The sequence below is a fragment of the Pteronotus mesoamericanus genome, unplaced genomic scaffold (assembly GCF_021234165.1).
Source record: "Pteronotus mesoamericanus isolate MK-2021 breed Mesoamerican mustached bat unplaced genomic scaffold, CSHL_Meso_final contig_24, whole genome shotgun sequence".
In the NCBI taxonomy this organism is placed as follows: Eukaryota; Metazoa; Chordata; class Mammalia; order Chiroptera; family Mormoopidae; genus Pteronotus; species Pteronotus mesoamericanus.
In genome coordinates this window covers 2,572,294-2,587,495 of record NW_026555100.1, presented here as the reverse complement: position 1 = coordinate 2,587,495, position 15,202 = coordinate 2,572,294, and the positions used below count along the sequence as shown (strand labels likewise).

The window sequence follows — 15,202 nt, the reverse complement described above, 5'->3', positions numbered from 1 at the left end:
TTCCCCTGCTGTGTTGAAATCAGTTACACTGAACAGCATAATCTTTTTGATCAATCACTTGCTGACATTTATTGAGCACCTACTAATCCCTGGGTCTTGGTTTGGCTTGAAATGTGTGCTATTGAAAGAGTGTGTCACTTTCAAAACTGTCTTCAATGAGGATAATTTCAGGGTGGGCCGCAGGGTGTCACAGGTGTCTGAGTAACTCTGGAACACAATTCTGGATACAATTTTCTGGCCTCTGAGCTGGCACTGTACCTATTCCAGATCTCGCTTCTGCTTGTCTCCATGGAGGCATCAAGGTGCAGTGCTGTGGGCAGCACCATCTGCTACGGCAGGGAGTAATGATGCCCTTCTGTCAGCAGAGCACTCTTGCTCCTATTTTGATGCCTCAGTATTCATCTACAGAGATGTAATTTGAGCATTGCACATGGTGTGCTCTGAGCATGTATCAAGGTCTCTTTGTGATCTAAGTAACTTGGTGGAAAGACAGTGATTTCACCAAAAAACTATGTCCACTTGGTCATATTGGAAGTTACAAATTTTTTTACGTTGTCACTCACAGAGCATATAGTGGTCTGCAATTAAGCACTAAATCTGAGGCTTTCTGCACAGGAAGTGGCCGTTTCAGAATCATGCAGTGAACCTAGAGCTGTGACTTTAAATGCAAATTGTCATAGACTATTTATTCATGTGTAGGCTGTGCCAGCTAAAACAACTTCTCTACGAGTCTCTTTTCTGGGTTAACAGAAATGTTAGAATTAAAAAAAAAATTCTGAAGGGAGGACTGTAATACATATGCGTGATCTTTTGCCTCCAAAGCTTCTGTACTGGTAGTCTTCTCTGAGCCTTCCCATGGCCATGTGCACCACACCGGTGCTAGAAGCCTTGTGAGGGACTCTTGCATGGAACCTCCAATCCTGGCAGGACTAGTCTCCAGGGATGCTTTGGGAAGAGACCTTTCCTATGGCACTTCCTGTGTCAAGTGGACATTGAGGAGCTTATGAAAACTGAGTTAGAGTCCTGCTCCATGTCTGGAATCAGGAGACCTGAGTAGTCTAAGGGGCATGGACATCCCTCTTCTTACCCGCAAGGTCAGGGTTCCACACCTGGCCAGGGAAGCCTTTTTTCTAAGTAGGGCAATGTGGCACTCCTGATGTACAGACTTCAGAATTCAGCTAGTATGGTTTAAATCCCTGCTTTGCCATTCAATAGCTATAACAATGGAAAAGGTGCCTAGTTTTTTGTTTTTCTATTTTTCTGCGCCTTGGATTCTTCGTCCACATAAAAGAAATATTTTAAAAAAACAGACCCCAAAAACACAAAACCCATTCTACAGGACAGAGTTAAATGAGATACTTTGTGTAACTTCTGATGCACAATGAATGCTCAATAAATGGTAGTTTATAAAAAGAACAACCAACTAACAATGCAACCAATTTAGAAAATTCCCTTCTCCCTGTGCCTCTCTGTTCTCATCTCTAATGCCAGAGAGCTGACCCACATCATATATGGGACCCCTTTGGCCTCTGAATTTTGATGATTCTCATATCCTATAAGTAGACAGAACAGCAGGCATTGAGAAACCGAGAAATGCTGGAGGAAGGACCAATTAATTGCAACAGGAAATCTGAGTCCGCAGCGCCATCTAGCCTGCCCTGGGGACGCTCCTCTGCACGGTTGTCTCCAACCTCTGGAGCGTCTTCCTCTTTTTATTTTTTTAAAGAATAATTACCAGAGCTTATGTTTCACAGTTAATGCTGTCAAGCCTTTTAAACTAATTGGTCTTTTATAGAAAATTTAACTGAAAATTAACACATCTTTTAATAACATTGCCTTAACTTTAATGGCACTTTGCCTTTCGTTTATAATTGCTCTAAAATTGTCATTTTCCATGTCATAGCTGCCATTTTTTATATTTCCTAGTTTTCATGGTGTGGATTTTTATTTTTAGTATTTTCTTTCATGAGGGATGAGAACTGTTTGATTTTTTTTTTCAACCCCGGGCCTGCCTGGCCTGATGTGACAGCAGTGGCATATTCTCAGTCCGACAGACCATAGTACCGTTCGCCACTCTGACGCCGATGTCAGCTCTGCTCTCAGGATGGTGGAGTAATGTGTTTATGTACCTTACTTCGCATGGCACTGCTTTAGCATGGGCTAACTGAGAACTTCTCTATAACACAGTGCACGGGTCTAGCCCTTAATGCAAGGAAAATCAAGAGAGGAAATCATGTGCATCCATTTTCCGATGGTCACATTCTCCAGTGGCATCATATGGATGCTGGCAGCATCCAAAAGAAGGTGCATCCTCTAACCAAGACTGAAGTGTCTAAGCCCATACTTAAAACTTGACCAGATGTGGTCTTTGAACGCAGAATACACAGTGTGGTTGATGGCCTTAACTGTTTGACTGCTTCTTGTATACCGCTCTCCGATGTCTACCATGTTCCTACCACAATGGTCTTCACCTACTTCCTCACACAAACACAACCCAGCTCAGCACTGCTTTCCAGCCATCGCTCTTTCTTTTGTCTGGGAAAGCTAGTCACCCTCATCTCTTCTTCTGATTTTTCGGTGTCAGTTTCAAAGTTACGGCCTGAGACAGCTCAACTCTGATCACTTTGGCTGTGACAGCTCTCCATACCCATTCACACTGTTTCATGTGTTTCAGATCAGCTATCCTTACCTCATAGTACTCATCTGCTTACATAGTTACTGTCACTCACTTAGCTACTGCCCACTAGAACGAAAGTTCAAACAACATGAGGAGAGTCTTCATCTTTCTTCTTCACTGCCAAATCTCCAACATGGAAAATAGTGCTTGGCATTTAGTAAGTGCCCCCAAAATAACAATAAGTACATACAGAACTTGTCATGCCCTAAGTTCTGTGCTAATCACTTTACAGCCTTAACTCATTTAGTCATCTCAAAGATCCTATGACATAGGCAATATCATCACCCAATTTTAAAAATAAGAACACTGAGGCACTGAGAGGTTAAGGTAACAGAGGCAGTAAATGGTGATGCTGGGATCCGCATCTAAGCAGTTTGGTTCTTGAGTCCATGACTGTTCTTTCTAGGGAGGGTCCCAGTGGAACTTAAATTGAGGGTGAGGGTCGGGGGATGTGATAGTTGTGTGGAAAAGAAACTGAATACTCAGGTGCCTGTTTCTACTCTAACTACAGAGAAGCTTCCTTTCATCTTCATGTGTGAGCACGCACGCATGAAAGAGAGAGAGAGAGAGAGCAGCAAGCTAGCATTCTGCAAAACACATTGTTTAGTTGTGATCTTCTTAGAGGCATATACCCATAAGCATAATTATTCCCTCTTGTCACGTGTTTCTGCTGTTGATTTGCAAGAGAAAGCCATGAGGCCACGCTGGTAACATCCCTATCTGTTCCAGGATTGCCTGTGATGAATCAAAACATTATTCTTTGAACAGATGAAGCAGTAAGCAGCAGGAGTTGAGTTATAAAGGACAATGTTCAGGGAATGTTTAGACACATGATTAAATGGCAGTTCTGGGAAGAGTGCTAGAAAAAGGAGATCATCAACATCTAAAGGGGTTTGTGTGTGTGTGGATGTTGTGATGTCACTTGTAAGCAAAGGCCTGAGATAGGAGCTCACCGCTGGCTCCTGCTGCTCAGGGAAGTCTCACTTTTTCAATTTATATTTCTGCCCCCTCTTTTAGTTCCTTCTAATTACTGCTTTGATCCTTGCCTGCCTTCTTTTTTATTAAATAAATTTAGGGTTGAGGAATGCAAAGAAATCACAGGTAAGATTTTATCCGAAGGTGTAGATCCTATTGGATCTGTTGAACCAGATCCAATTCAAGACCTCACTGTGTGACTTGTTCATTCTAGGCAATGATAACAAGGCCTGGAATAATTGGATAGGCATTTTGGTTGAAGATTTGAAAAGTTACTATCAGTGGATCAGTTAAATATGTCTTGCTTCAACACTTAGACTAAGTTTATTCACATTACTGCCCAGAAGATAAGATACTATAGCTGAAGTGCTTCGAACAGTCCCAGGCCCTCAACAAATGATGCCGCTGATGATAATCATAATGACAGTTACTAGATTCCTGACACCTATTTCTTCCAGGCTGGGATTCAGAAGAAATCCTGCACAAAGACTGGTACCCACACACACCTTAGCCATATTCTCCCAAACACTTTAGTTACATTTCAAAGGATATTAGAGATGGTTTAAAAAATTCAAACCAACTCATTTTGATTTCTCATCTGAGTTTCCAAGAACTGACTTCCTAGTGCTACTGTAGACAGATAGCTGTGCAACTCAAATCCAGATGTGTCCCCCCAACAGTCACCCCATGGCCACCATGTACCCCCTTGGCTGTAGAGAGCTGACGTTCTCTGGTGCTCAAAACCAGTTTTACTCCTTGGAACCAGGGCTGGCTTCATGGGTGTATGGCCTGTGCAGTCGCCCAGGGCCCATTTTCAGAAGGGCCCCTCCCTCAGTTTAATGCTCAGCTGTCACGATTTTGAAATTCTTCATAATTTATGAAAAAGTGGCCTTAAAAATTATGTAGCTGGTCCTGCCTGGAATATACTGAATGCCTGATATGTGCAAACATAAATAATTCTATAAATTTGAATTTAAAAATTTAATAACGTTATTTGCAATTCTGAAAAATGTATTATAAACAGTTTAATGATCTCTTAGTGAGAGGAGCCTTCTGTAATCTCTCTGACTAGGATCAGAAGTGAAGTGAAATTTTTAAAGAGATGAATTACAGAAATCTGTTGGAAACTGAATTTGGAAACTCTGAGGACCATTTCAAAAAAAATATGGTAGTATAACAAGCATATCCTCTAGCCTCTATTACTTCTTTCAGCCTGCTTAAGGAGTTTGCCCAACCTGAGCCCTGCATCACTGGCAGGTAGAAAGGCTGGGCTCAGCATCCTCAGGCCACCAGGAAGATCATAAGACCCGAGAAACCAAAAAAGCCCTTCCCTAGGGACCATTTCCTTTCTTTCTTGGCTTGGGAAGAAATAGTATGGCATGGAGCCCAGCCAGCCTTAATTAAGATGAATGTTGTTTCCTAATTATTTTTAAATCCATAATTCTGATTTTTAACTAAGATATACTTGCAGTTGGACAACATTCAGGAATATGGACTAACCTAAATTAGTCTTAAAAAGCTTTACATTTTTTCTTTCCTCGAATAGATGGCCTTCTGGGATTTCCTTTAATGAATAGATGAGAATAATGCATAATTAGCATATTAATTGTTTAACACGTTCAGGAGAGTGGCTTTCTGAAGCTCTTTAAGAAATGTATGTGTATAAATCCATCCGAGCTATGTTTATGATTTTAATGTGGTCAATAAAACTCTTTTTCAAGGATTCTCCAAAGGTCAGTGTTTATCCAGCCTATGTCTGTATTTTCAAAAGTTGTGAACTTGAGAATTCCAAAATGAAGAGACTTTTCTATATAATACATAAAGACACTCAGTGAGAACACGTCACAGTCCCCGAGTTATGATCCATTCTCGTGTCTGCTTTTGCCTTTGATAGTTTGGGATGGCTCCATTAAACTGGGAGCTACTTTTTAAATGTTCTTTGTTTTTGGCCTCAAAAGTTTCAAAGCAATGCACTTCAAGTTATAGAAGATATGAAAGATGCTTTTGATCCTTTGGCCACCACTCTAATCCTTCCCTGCAGCAAAGAACAGGCAAGGCCAGGCCCTAATACCTAGTCCTCTCCCAAGACTTAGGTCTCAGTGACTGGCAGTGACCTAGGATTCACCTTTGACATCTTGTTCCCTTTTACCTTAGGCTCACGTACAACCTATTCCCAAGTTCTTTCAATTTTATTGACAAACACCACACAAATCCATCCACCTCCTTCCCGCTGTGCAGCTCTATCCTACCCTGAGCAACAAGAGCCTCTTACTCAGACTTCTGGCTGTCGTCTTTCCCCCTGAACCATCCCCCACAGCCCGGCCAAGGCAGTCTTTCTAGACCGTGAACCTGATCAGAGCACTTTCCTGCTCAAAACCTTTCGATGCCTCCTCGTTGCTCTAAAGAAAAAGACCCAAACCATGAAAATGTGCTTGAGGTCTTGCAGGTCCAGCCTTGCCTCATCTCCCCTTTTCCCTTTCTCACTGAGGCCCAGTCACACAGGCTTTCCCCAGCTGCCTTGAGATGGCCAGGTTCCACCCCACAGGCCTTTGCATTCACTTTCCTTCTTCAGGGGATGCTTTTCTCCACAAAATCTCCCCTCCTTATTGCTCACGTTTTGACATAAAACGTGTATTATGTCTTTATAGAACCTCTCTCTAATCTGGAGACCAGGTCAAGTGCTCACCTATATTTATTCATAGGCTTCCTTGGACCTTCAAGAATTTATAATCCAACGTTTATTTGCATGCTAGTTTGATGCACATCGGTATCCCCTTTACGAGGTCTTGCTCTCCACCGTAGCTCAAGCTCCAGCCTCATGCCTCTCCCATGGGAGGGTGGAGGGGCTCCACTCCCCTATCCCACACCCACTCACCGCGCTCATGAGCGAGTCCAGGACGCTGACGGCAAATGCTGTCCCACATGCAAACGGCTGCGTGAGGTACAGTTCTGTGTCGGGGTCATCGTCATCGTCTTGGTCCAAAAACTGAACATTAGTATCGTTCACTAGAAAAAGCGTAAAATAAGAATTAGCTCAAATACCACACACAGGCAGCGAAGCGAGAAAAAGAGCAGGCTAGTGGTTTAGAAACACTGAAGTCACTGAAAAGGAGAGAAAAGCATGGGAGAAGCCAGAGATGGGTCTGGGGCAGGGGTCAGTGGGACTCAATGGACTGCTCCTATGTGACTGTTCAAGTTTCCGAGGCCTGGAGAGCAATGACTTCAAGCAGGCTTGCCCCATGGCAGGCTGCAGGAGGACTAGGAGACAGTGCTGGTCAGTCCTTTGGTACAGTTTTAGAATCATGACCCTGAAAAACACCCTGAAGTGTTTTTTTGGTAGCCAAGTCCTTTGAGAGATGGACGTATTTCAAGGATGAGTAGCCACGATTAGCCGATTAGCCATGCTGGTTTAGCCACAAGAAAAAGGAAGCAATTTATTGAGAGTGAAGAGCAACTGACTGGGAGCACAGCAGAGGCAAAGAGCAAGGAATTCACCCACAGGCACAGCCCACACCCTGCCTGGGGATCGGCCTGGGGAGTGGTGGGGTCCCCAGCCCTAAATCTGGGCCCACACCCAACAGGCCCTGGTTAATACAAAGACGACCCCATGTGGGATGTCTCCCAGGCTGTCTCCAGCTGTTTGCTGACAAAGACTTGCTCTGCATCCCAAGGCACATGGGGATGCCCACGTTCTCCCTTTCCTCTTCTGAATAGCTCAGTCTTTTCTATGCTCCACCTTAAGCAGATGCTACATTTGATACCATGTTTTATTTCCACCTGAGAATTCCTCAATGACTCTTCTGGCACATATGTGCAGATTGACTGGCGGTATCGCTGAGATGTCTTTAACTTATTAAAAATTAAATGACAAATTAATTTCTATTCTGTTCTTGGCTTCAGAAATGATCAGTTTTGCAGAGCAAGTAATAGGCGGGGGAAGTGTGTGGCTGGGGAAATGATAATAAGCGCTCGTGATTTCTGGAATAATTATCGTGCTTTTAGAAAAAGAATAGATGAGATTCCCTTTTCTGATCCCTTTCTAAATGTATCAGCAGCTGATTCTCTTTCCTAGAGTTATTGCTTTAATATTTTTTCCAAAAGTAACTTTTTGGATAACTTTTGTTTGTTTACTATGTGAGGCAGAATAAATGGTAGTAGGATTAAAAGCTAGACATGGAATTATTTTTAAATGACACTTTCTCAAGAGAAAGATTCTAAAGGGGAGAAATCTTTGCTCTGTTCTTCCAAAGTTTATCACATCTGGGAGCCCACTGACTCAACAGTACCTGAATCACCAGCTGGTGGGTAAAAGTGTAAAATGCAGGATCTGACACTACTCCCTTGGGCAAAGCACTTCACCACTGCACACCTTAGTTTCTGTCTCTGTAAGATGAGAGAGATAATAGCAGCTCTCAGGAGGCTGTCAGAACACTCCTATGAGACTGTGCTTGGTGAGCCCCACCCAGTACATTGATGTTAGCTGCTCTCAGGATTATCTTTCTGACATTAAACATTCTGTGCACCCACCATGTCATAGAAATTCCCGGCTTCCTTCCACCCCTCTCAGAAGCCCATAAAGCCTTCCTTGGGGATCCTAGTAGGGTCAGTTCATATCTTTTCCCTCTTCTATCTACTTTCCCAAAAGTATGCTGTGGGCCACAGCTTAGTCTTCCTGCTTTGTGAATCAGAAAATGTGAACCAGGATAACATGTAGAGGATGTGGTTTTAATTATTTGTAATAGACAAGGAAGGCCTGTGCATTGACGTTCTAAAATGAGAAGCATCTGTTACCCCTTTTCAAGATGATGAGGAAGGGTTGGTACTAGACTTTGAGGGGAAGTAGCCCCAAGTGAGGAGAAATGACTCTAGATTTTCTGTGAGCTAGGGATCTGAGCCATTGGGAAAAAAACGCCAGGGCAGGAGCCAGGGTTCAGGGAAGATCCTGTGTTCTGTTTGGGGTTACCCAGTCTCAGAAGGAGAGCAGCTAGTGTTACTCTAACCCTACTTCACAGAGCAGTCATTATATGGGTGCTAAGGGGTGACTGAAAAAATCACCCCAATATGTGTGAAGTCAAATACAACTGGGAAACAGGCAGGTTGAACAGCCTTAAAGATTTTCCTTCTTGTGGGACTTCTAGGGTCTTTGACCCACAGACATCCACTGATGGTCTCCAAATAGACGAAGACTGGAATATACTACACAGTTTAAAAGACCTGCTCAACCTCAGCATCCTCTGTGGTTTTCAAAAGGTATTTTATTTCCTTGGCGTAATGCAGAACACATCTCAGAATATGTAGTAGGTAAATAGTAAGTATTTGTGGGGATGCAGAGAGGGGATACAGCCAGAGGACAATGGTATGATTGCCAAAGATGGTCTGACCTCTAGACAAATTGGGCTTAAGACAGAAGGTTAAGGCGATGGGAACACAGAAGGTTCTCTGAGCAAATTGAAGACATTATCCTCCATAATGGAAGACATGTCCCTCTGGCGAGGGATAGAAACTTCAGGAGATTTGAGGCTGCTCATCAAATGCCTGAATCGTTGCCTCCAATTTGGGGCACCAAGACTTTTCTTTTCTCTTCTACTAAACAATATATCTTGGATAACTGGCTGCACTAAATTCCAGACAGAAAAAGAAATTCCTGACAGTGATGATTCTGAAATGCTTTTGAAGGTTTCTGAGATGGAAACATTAGAATGGATTTTTCAACCAGAGGTCTGGGCTGCACGAGCTCCCTCAGTCTCCTACAACACTAAGGTTCTGAAGAGAGCAGTCCCGAAACCCAGGCTTTTAGCCAACTTCCCTAAACATGAAAAAGATACCTCCTCTCCTGCTGGAAACAAAAAAAATAGTGTGATACTCCTTGACCTGAGTGAATTTGTCCTGATAAATAGCTACGTCTACCATAATGCAGTGCTGAGTGGTGGACAATTTATTCCTTAGTTTCTAGACACCTCGCAAGCAAGATTACTGTGTTAAAAGCTGCTCTCTTATTTTGAAATATATTTTGGGGCCTAGGAAATGGCATGTTAGTTTCATTTGTGAGTCATTTGAAGGCAGGTGCTCCCCACCTCTCTATCCACCCCTCCGCCAGGCAGCACTTTCGCTGTCTCAATTTAGAAGATCAATCCCCAGGTCTGAGACCTGCCGCTGATGGGTGCCTTTCATGGAGTTATTAACCAAGTTATGGGGAATCGTGGAAGGGCTTGACAAATGCAGTCATGACCGAGCCCTTCATCTTCCTGATGAGTCCACTCCAAGTCTCCTCGAGAAGGCTCTGGGCCAGCAGGGTGGAGGTCAGCGTGCAGGGCTATGCCCTAGTGGCTGCTAACTTCATCCTTGGCACCCTTCCTGAAATCTGGCTTTGGAAAGAAAAGGTCCCCTAGGATCTGACTGCTTTTATGGCTTCAGAACCAGGGTTTCTGAGAAAGGGCCTAGTACAAAAAAAAAAAGGCAAATAAAGTCAGAATAAAGGAAAATAAACAGCTGGAGGGAAGGTACCGTCTTAGGTTTCTTATCTTAAAATTTTTATATTTCTCCTTTGACTTCCTCTGAGAGCTGTGAAGACATGTCAGTCAAACTGACAGTGTGTTGGAAGAGGAATATAAGGGAGAAGGCGGGAGAGAGCAGGGGGACACATGGAAAAGAAAAAAAAAAAGGCCCAGGCCAAAGAAAATGAATTAGAGAAAAGATGCTTTGAAAACAACTGCCAGGTCAGATGGGTGTGATCAAAGGTTTACTGATGCTGTGTGGGGGGAAAAAAAATCATTAAGAAAGGCCAGAACAAGACAGTCGATTCCAACCAGAGCCACAAATAAAACACATTCAAAGCAGTGCCATGGGGTAGCCGTTCTGTTACAGCCGGTGAAATAAAAAACAAGCTGATGATAGTTGGAAACACCAACAACAGAACAAAAGGAGATACTGATGTGAAAGAAAACAGTGATTCTTACCCAGTTCAGTTATCATTAGAATGTGCGTCCCACTGTTTTTTTCCTGATTGACTGATACCAAAGGCAACTTGCCAGGTTTAGCTAATTGGATACAGCATTTAAGGGTTGGGGAAAGGGAGTGGAGGAAAGTACAGAAAAAGAAAAGAGTGAGGGAATAACAGAGGAAACATCCTAAAGTAAAGGCACCCAAGACCTGGACCACAGGTAGGTAACATTCGTCTTGGGGGAGTGAGGTAAAGACCACTCAGCAGTTTTGCAAATTCTTAAGTAGAAGCAGGGAGTGCCATGGCCAGGTGAAAAGCTGGATTCTACTGGCCAAGAATCATGGCCTCAAAACCCCATCACTCTTTTTGGACCCAAGTGGCATTCACTGAAAATGGCTTTTGTCTGAGAAGTTCTCTTAGGATAGATTAAATGTAGAGTTATGACACATTAGCTCAGTGTGTCTCTCCAGTTCTCAAAATGAGGTTGGCTTGGAGCTGAAGCTTTTTACCTCAGTGGAGGGTTCTGATTATAGAAGCTGTCCAGAGGTGCTTCGGTGAAAATTACCAGGAGTCTGTGGACTATGCCTTTCCTCCCCTCCTCCCCCTTTCCCTAACTTATGCCCCAATTTTGAATCCATCATCTCATACTCCTTGAAAACAGTGACCAGCATGAAGGGAACTGTCCACTGATCTCAGAGGAAAACTAGATCAGTATTCCCTTTGCTAATCTGATATTTCTGTGCACACCTTTCTTCAATCTCTTTCAAATCACACCCGATTAGTGTTTACTATGCTGAAGGAGCTAAAAAACAGGCCAAGCTTCTTATATCCAATATTGTTGGAAAAGAGAACCAAATTTTTGCCCAAAGCTCACATTCATCCCTACCTAATTCAGTGATGATGGGGATGTTGACTCCAGTCGTGATGGATGGCTGACGTAACATCCCATGCACTGGGCTGTTATCTGGAGAGGATCTGTCCATTCCTGGAGGTGTGAACCCTAGCGGGAAGTAAAAAGAGAAGGGAGAAAAATCAGAGGTGTGAACAATTTTGAAATAACAAGAGTTCAGGGTGTATATACAATGCAAAAAAAATGTAGCCCATGCATTATTTACAGGTCAAAAATTAGCACTCCCAGGATAAACTCTGATGAGTTGTTTTTTTTGACAGAGCAAAGTAGGAGACTATTATAAATAATTCTAACCCGCTTTGATAGTTCTCTAAAAACCAGTCTCTATAACAATTATTGATCTTACATATTTTTGTTCCCCTCTCCATTCAGGCACACCTGAGAATTATACCTAACTGCTCCTTTGAAGTGAGATATGTCCATGCAACATAGGAAATGTTCTAGCCCATGAAACATGAACAGAGCCATGCATATCCTCACTTCTGGTACAAGCATTTGACCTGCCACCTGTCGTCCCAGACTATGGCAACTGTGGGAACATGGGTCACTGTGAAGAAGAAGAATGGGCAGCAGCCCTGGACAGTAGCCCAGATCCACAAGCATTCTGAGTAAGTGAAAAAGCAATCTGTGTTGCTTTATGACCCTGAGATTTGGGTTTGTTGTTGTTGTTATCATCATAGCATAACCTAACCTATGTGATTACCTTTAACCCATCGATTGCTTATTCTCTTGCCAGTAAGGCTTACCTGGGTTTTTGACACAGTTCTGACCAAACGGAAGTGGGATAGAATCCCTTGGGGGGTTTTAGGAAGTGTTTCCTTGCTCTTAAAAAGAATCACACAGGAAGATTCTTTTTTAATACACTGGACATTCCTTTTTTGCTGGAACCATGGCAGCCATCTCATAACCAGGAATGGGCAACAGCTGAGGACAAAGTCATCTTAATGATACTGGGCTAACTGAATGATAGAAAGATTGAATAACAAGAAGAACAGTGCTTGAGTTCCTGAATTCACTGGCCCTAGAACCAAAACCAACTGATCCCAGGAATTCTTACTACATGATATTTTATATATACATATAAATAAGATTATATGTATATAATAATATTTTATATACATCTTATATAGATAAATTTTATATATATAAAATTTCTTACAGAAAAAATCCAGAGGTAACATGGTTTTATATACATATGTACATTATATATACACATACAATTACATTTTTACATACTTTTCTTTCTGTGTAAGCCAAAATTAGTTTGTAAAAAAAATATCTGTGACTAAAATCATCCTGACTGATGCACATGCAGCCTGCGCACACAGACCCCTGTACGTCCCAGTGTGCCGAAGCCAATCTCATAACATAGCTACGGGTGTGGTAAGTTGGAAAGCAGCCTATTTGGTTTGTGAGTTTTGCATCTGGGCTTCTTCGGGTCTCAGATCCAAATCCCAAAGACTTATCAGAATTAATTTGAGCCAGCCATAACTTCAAGGTTGCAGAGGATGAGAGATCATCATCACTAGGCTAAATGGCTGCCTCTTTCAGGATGTGCACAGAAATATACAGACATGAGACATGTATTTACCTCACACATTCATACAATAAAAATTAATTCAACCAAGTGAAGCACATGGCAAGCGGCAGCATCATCTCAGTGCTGGCTGTGAGGCCCAGTCGCTCCTTTGTCTTAGAGACAGACAGACACATCCCCTTTGGTTTCTCTTTTTTGCCCTTGATGGACTGCTATGTGGGCTTATCAATGAGTTACGGACTTAGGGATACAAAGTCACTTGTTAAGTTTCCAAGGACAAAAGTCCACACACATAGTGCAACCGGTTTCTCACTTACTCTCTAGTAATGTGACAAGACTGGGATGAATCTGGCATTATGGCCTGTGTGCTTTCTCAGAAACGCAATGACAGGTGCTCAATAATTGCCTGTTGTTTTGGAAGTGCATAATGCATAAAACGCCAGAAAAATATAAAAAGCGTTTGCTTATTTTCTGCTTTTCAGTGTATAAATTTCATACTATTGAATACCCTACTCTCAAAAAGAAAAAAAAAGTTTTATTTGCCTTTCATTGCTTGAATGTACTTAATTTTATTCTTTATATTGACATACTGTGTGCAGAGTAAGTATTTTTCAATGGCAGTGTAGTGTCCATCTTTCTAAACTTTGGAATGTGTGTTTTTCAGCCAACCACATAAGCACAAACACGCATTTTAAATGCTAGCTGTTTTCTTCCCCTAGAATAGTGAAGGGGAAGACTAAACGGTTTTCATCAGAACTTTCATTCAAAAGCATGAAAAACTGCAAGTGACAGCTGTGCAGATTCAGTGAAGGTGACGTTTTTGAATTTCCTCAACTTGACAAGTAAACACCTTAAATCGGTAATGCTATATGCATAATACATGGCCTGTATTTTGACATCCATCATCAAATGCTGACTTGAGAAAATACGGGTTTGTACGTCAAGGAATAGCACCCATAAAACAGGAAGAAATGCAGGTCACACGGTATTAGGAGAACTGTATTTCATTACAGAACCTGCAACAAGCCAAAGCATCCTTTTATTTTATTTTATCTTATTTAAAAATTCCATTTTCAGCTGCGAAAAGTCTCAATTCCTTTGCATGAAACCTTCATTTAGAAATGACATGCTTGCTTCAGAGGCCTGTTTTATTTTGCTTTCATATTCCATTTTCCCCCTCAGTCACCAAGCCTGCTCCATTAGCATCTGCAAACTGACAAACTATAGTGGGTGTCCAAAGACATTTCTCCATTAAAGGTCCTTCTCTCTCCTACGCATGACCCCAAGAACAGGGTGCTTTTCTTGGCAAGAAAACCTCAGCAACTATAATGTCTCTTTCTCTTTTGATACTTTTCTAGTCACACATTTTTTAAAAGCAAAAAGAAAGACTAAAGAGATAAACTTCATCTTTTCCCCCTCCGCTGTAGAGCTTTGTTTAAGATGAATAGAATTTATTTTTATTTATTTTTTTAAAGAATTTAATGACTTAATTCGAGCCAAATAGATGACAATTTCCAGGAAGCAAAATCTCAAGGGATTGAGAAAATGCTTCAGAGAATGGCAGTTTTGCACCTTCCATTGCATGAGGGGGAGGCATGAGGGGGGTTACATGAAATTGATTGGAGATAGATTAGGGAAGCAGGAAAAACTTTGTCCAGGTCTCTGATTCTTTGTCAATAGACTAAAAGTATCTCCTACAGGGTAGTTGTGAAGATAAGATCAAACAGTATATTCAAAACACTTAATACAATGCCTGGTATGAGGTAGCTACTCAAAAATGTTGACTACCAATGTTAATATTTTACTGGGGACACAAATATTTGTGGACGGGCACAGCATCCATCACCTCCCCTTCTTTATGGGTAAAGAACTGAGGTACCTTTTGGTAGATTTTTTTAAAGGAATTTTCACAGAGGAAATCATGGAAAGGCAATGAACAATGTGGATATATTTTAGTAGAAATAATCAAATAAAGCCAGTGATAAAACTACAGCCCAAAATATGTAAAAAAGGATTTCAGATATGGGGATAGCTAGGCTTTCTTTAGGTATGCTGAAAATCTAGTGGCCAGTCTTCATGTATGAAAGGTTCTTAATTCCTTACAGAAGCTACAGAATCTCTCTGGAGTCTTCTATTCTAGACCTAATCTTCCACTTCTCTTAC

The 15,202-nt window shown here is 41.9% G+C and overlaps 1 protein-coding gene across 20 annotated transcripts in view; it reads right to left on the bottom strand.

Moving 5' to 3' along the window:
* Positions 1–15,202, bottom strand: part of KCNMA1 (potassium calcium-activated channel subfamily M alpha 1) — a 718,090-nt gene that overhangs the window by 30,685 nt on the left and 672,203 nt on the right. For 18 of the 20 annotated variants that reach the window (XM_054572498.1, XM_054572499.1, XM_054572501.1 and 15 more), the window contains 2 exons: positions 11,479–11,592; positions 6,528–6,658 (listed from right to left, as the gene is read on the bottom strand). In XM_054572498.1, coding sequence (XP_054428473.1) covers positions 6,528–6,658; positions 11,479–11,592 — 245 coding nt within the window. Of the gene's footprint in view, positions 1–6,527; positions 6,659–10,144; positions 10,690–11,478; positions 11,593–15,202 lie in introns of those variants that run through there. The other 2 variants (XM_054572515.1, XM_054572516.1) reach the window with 1 other exon arrangement.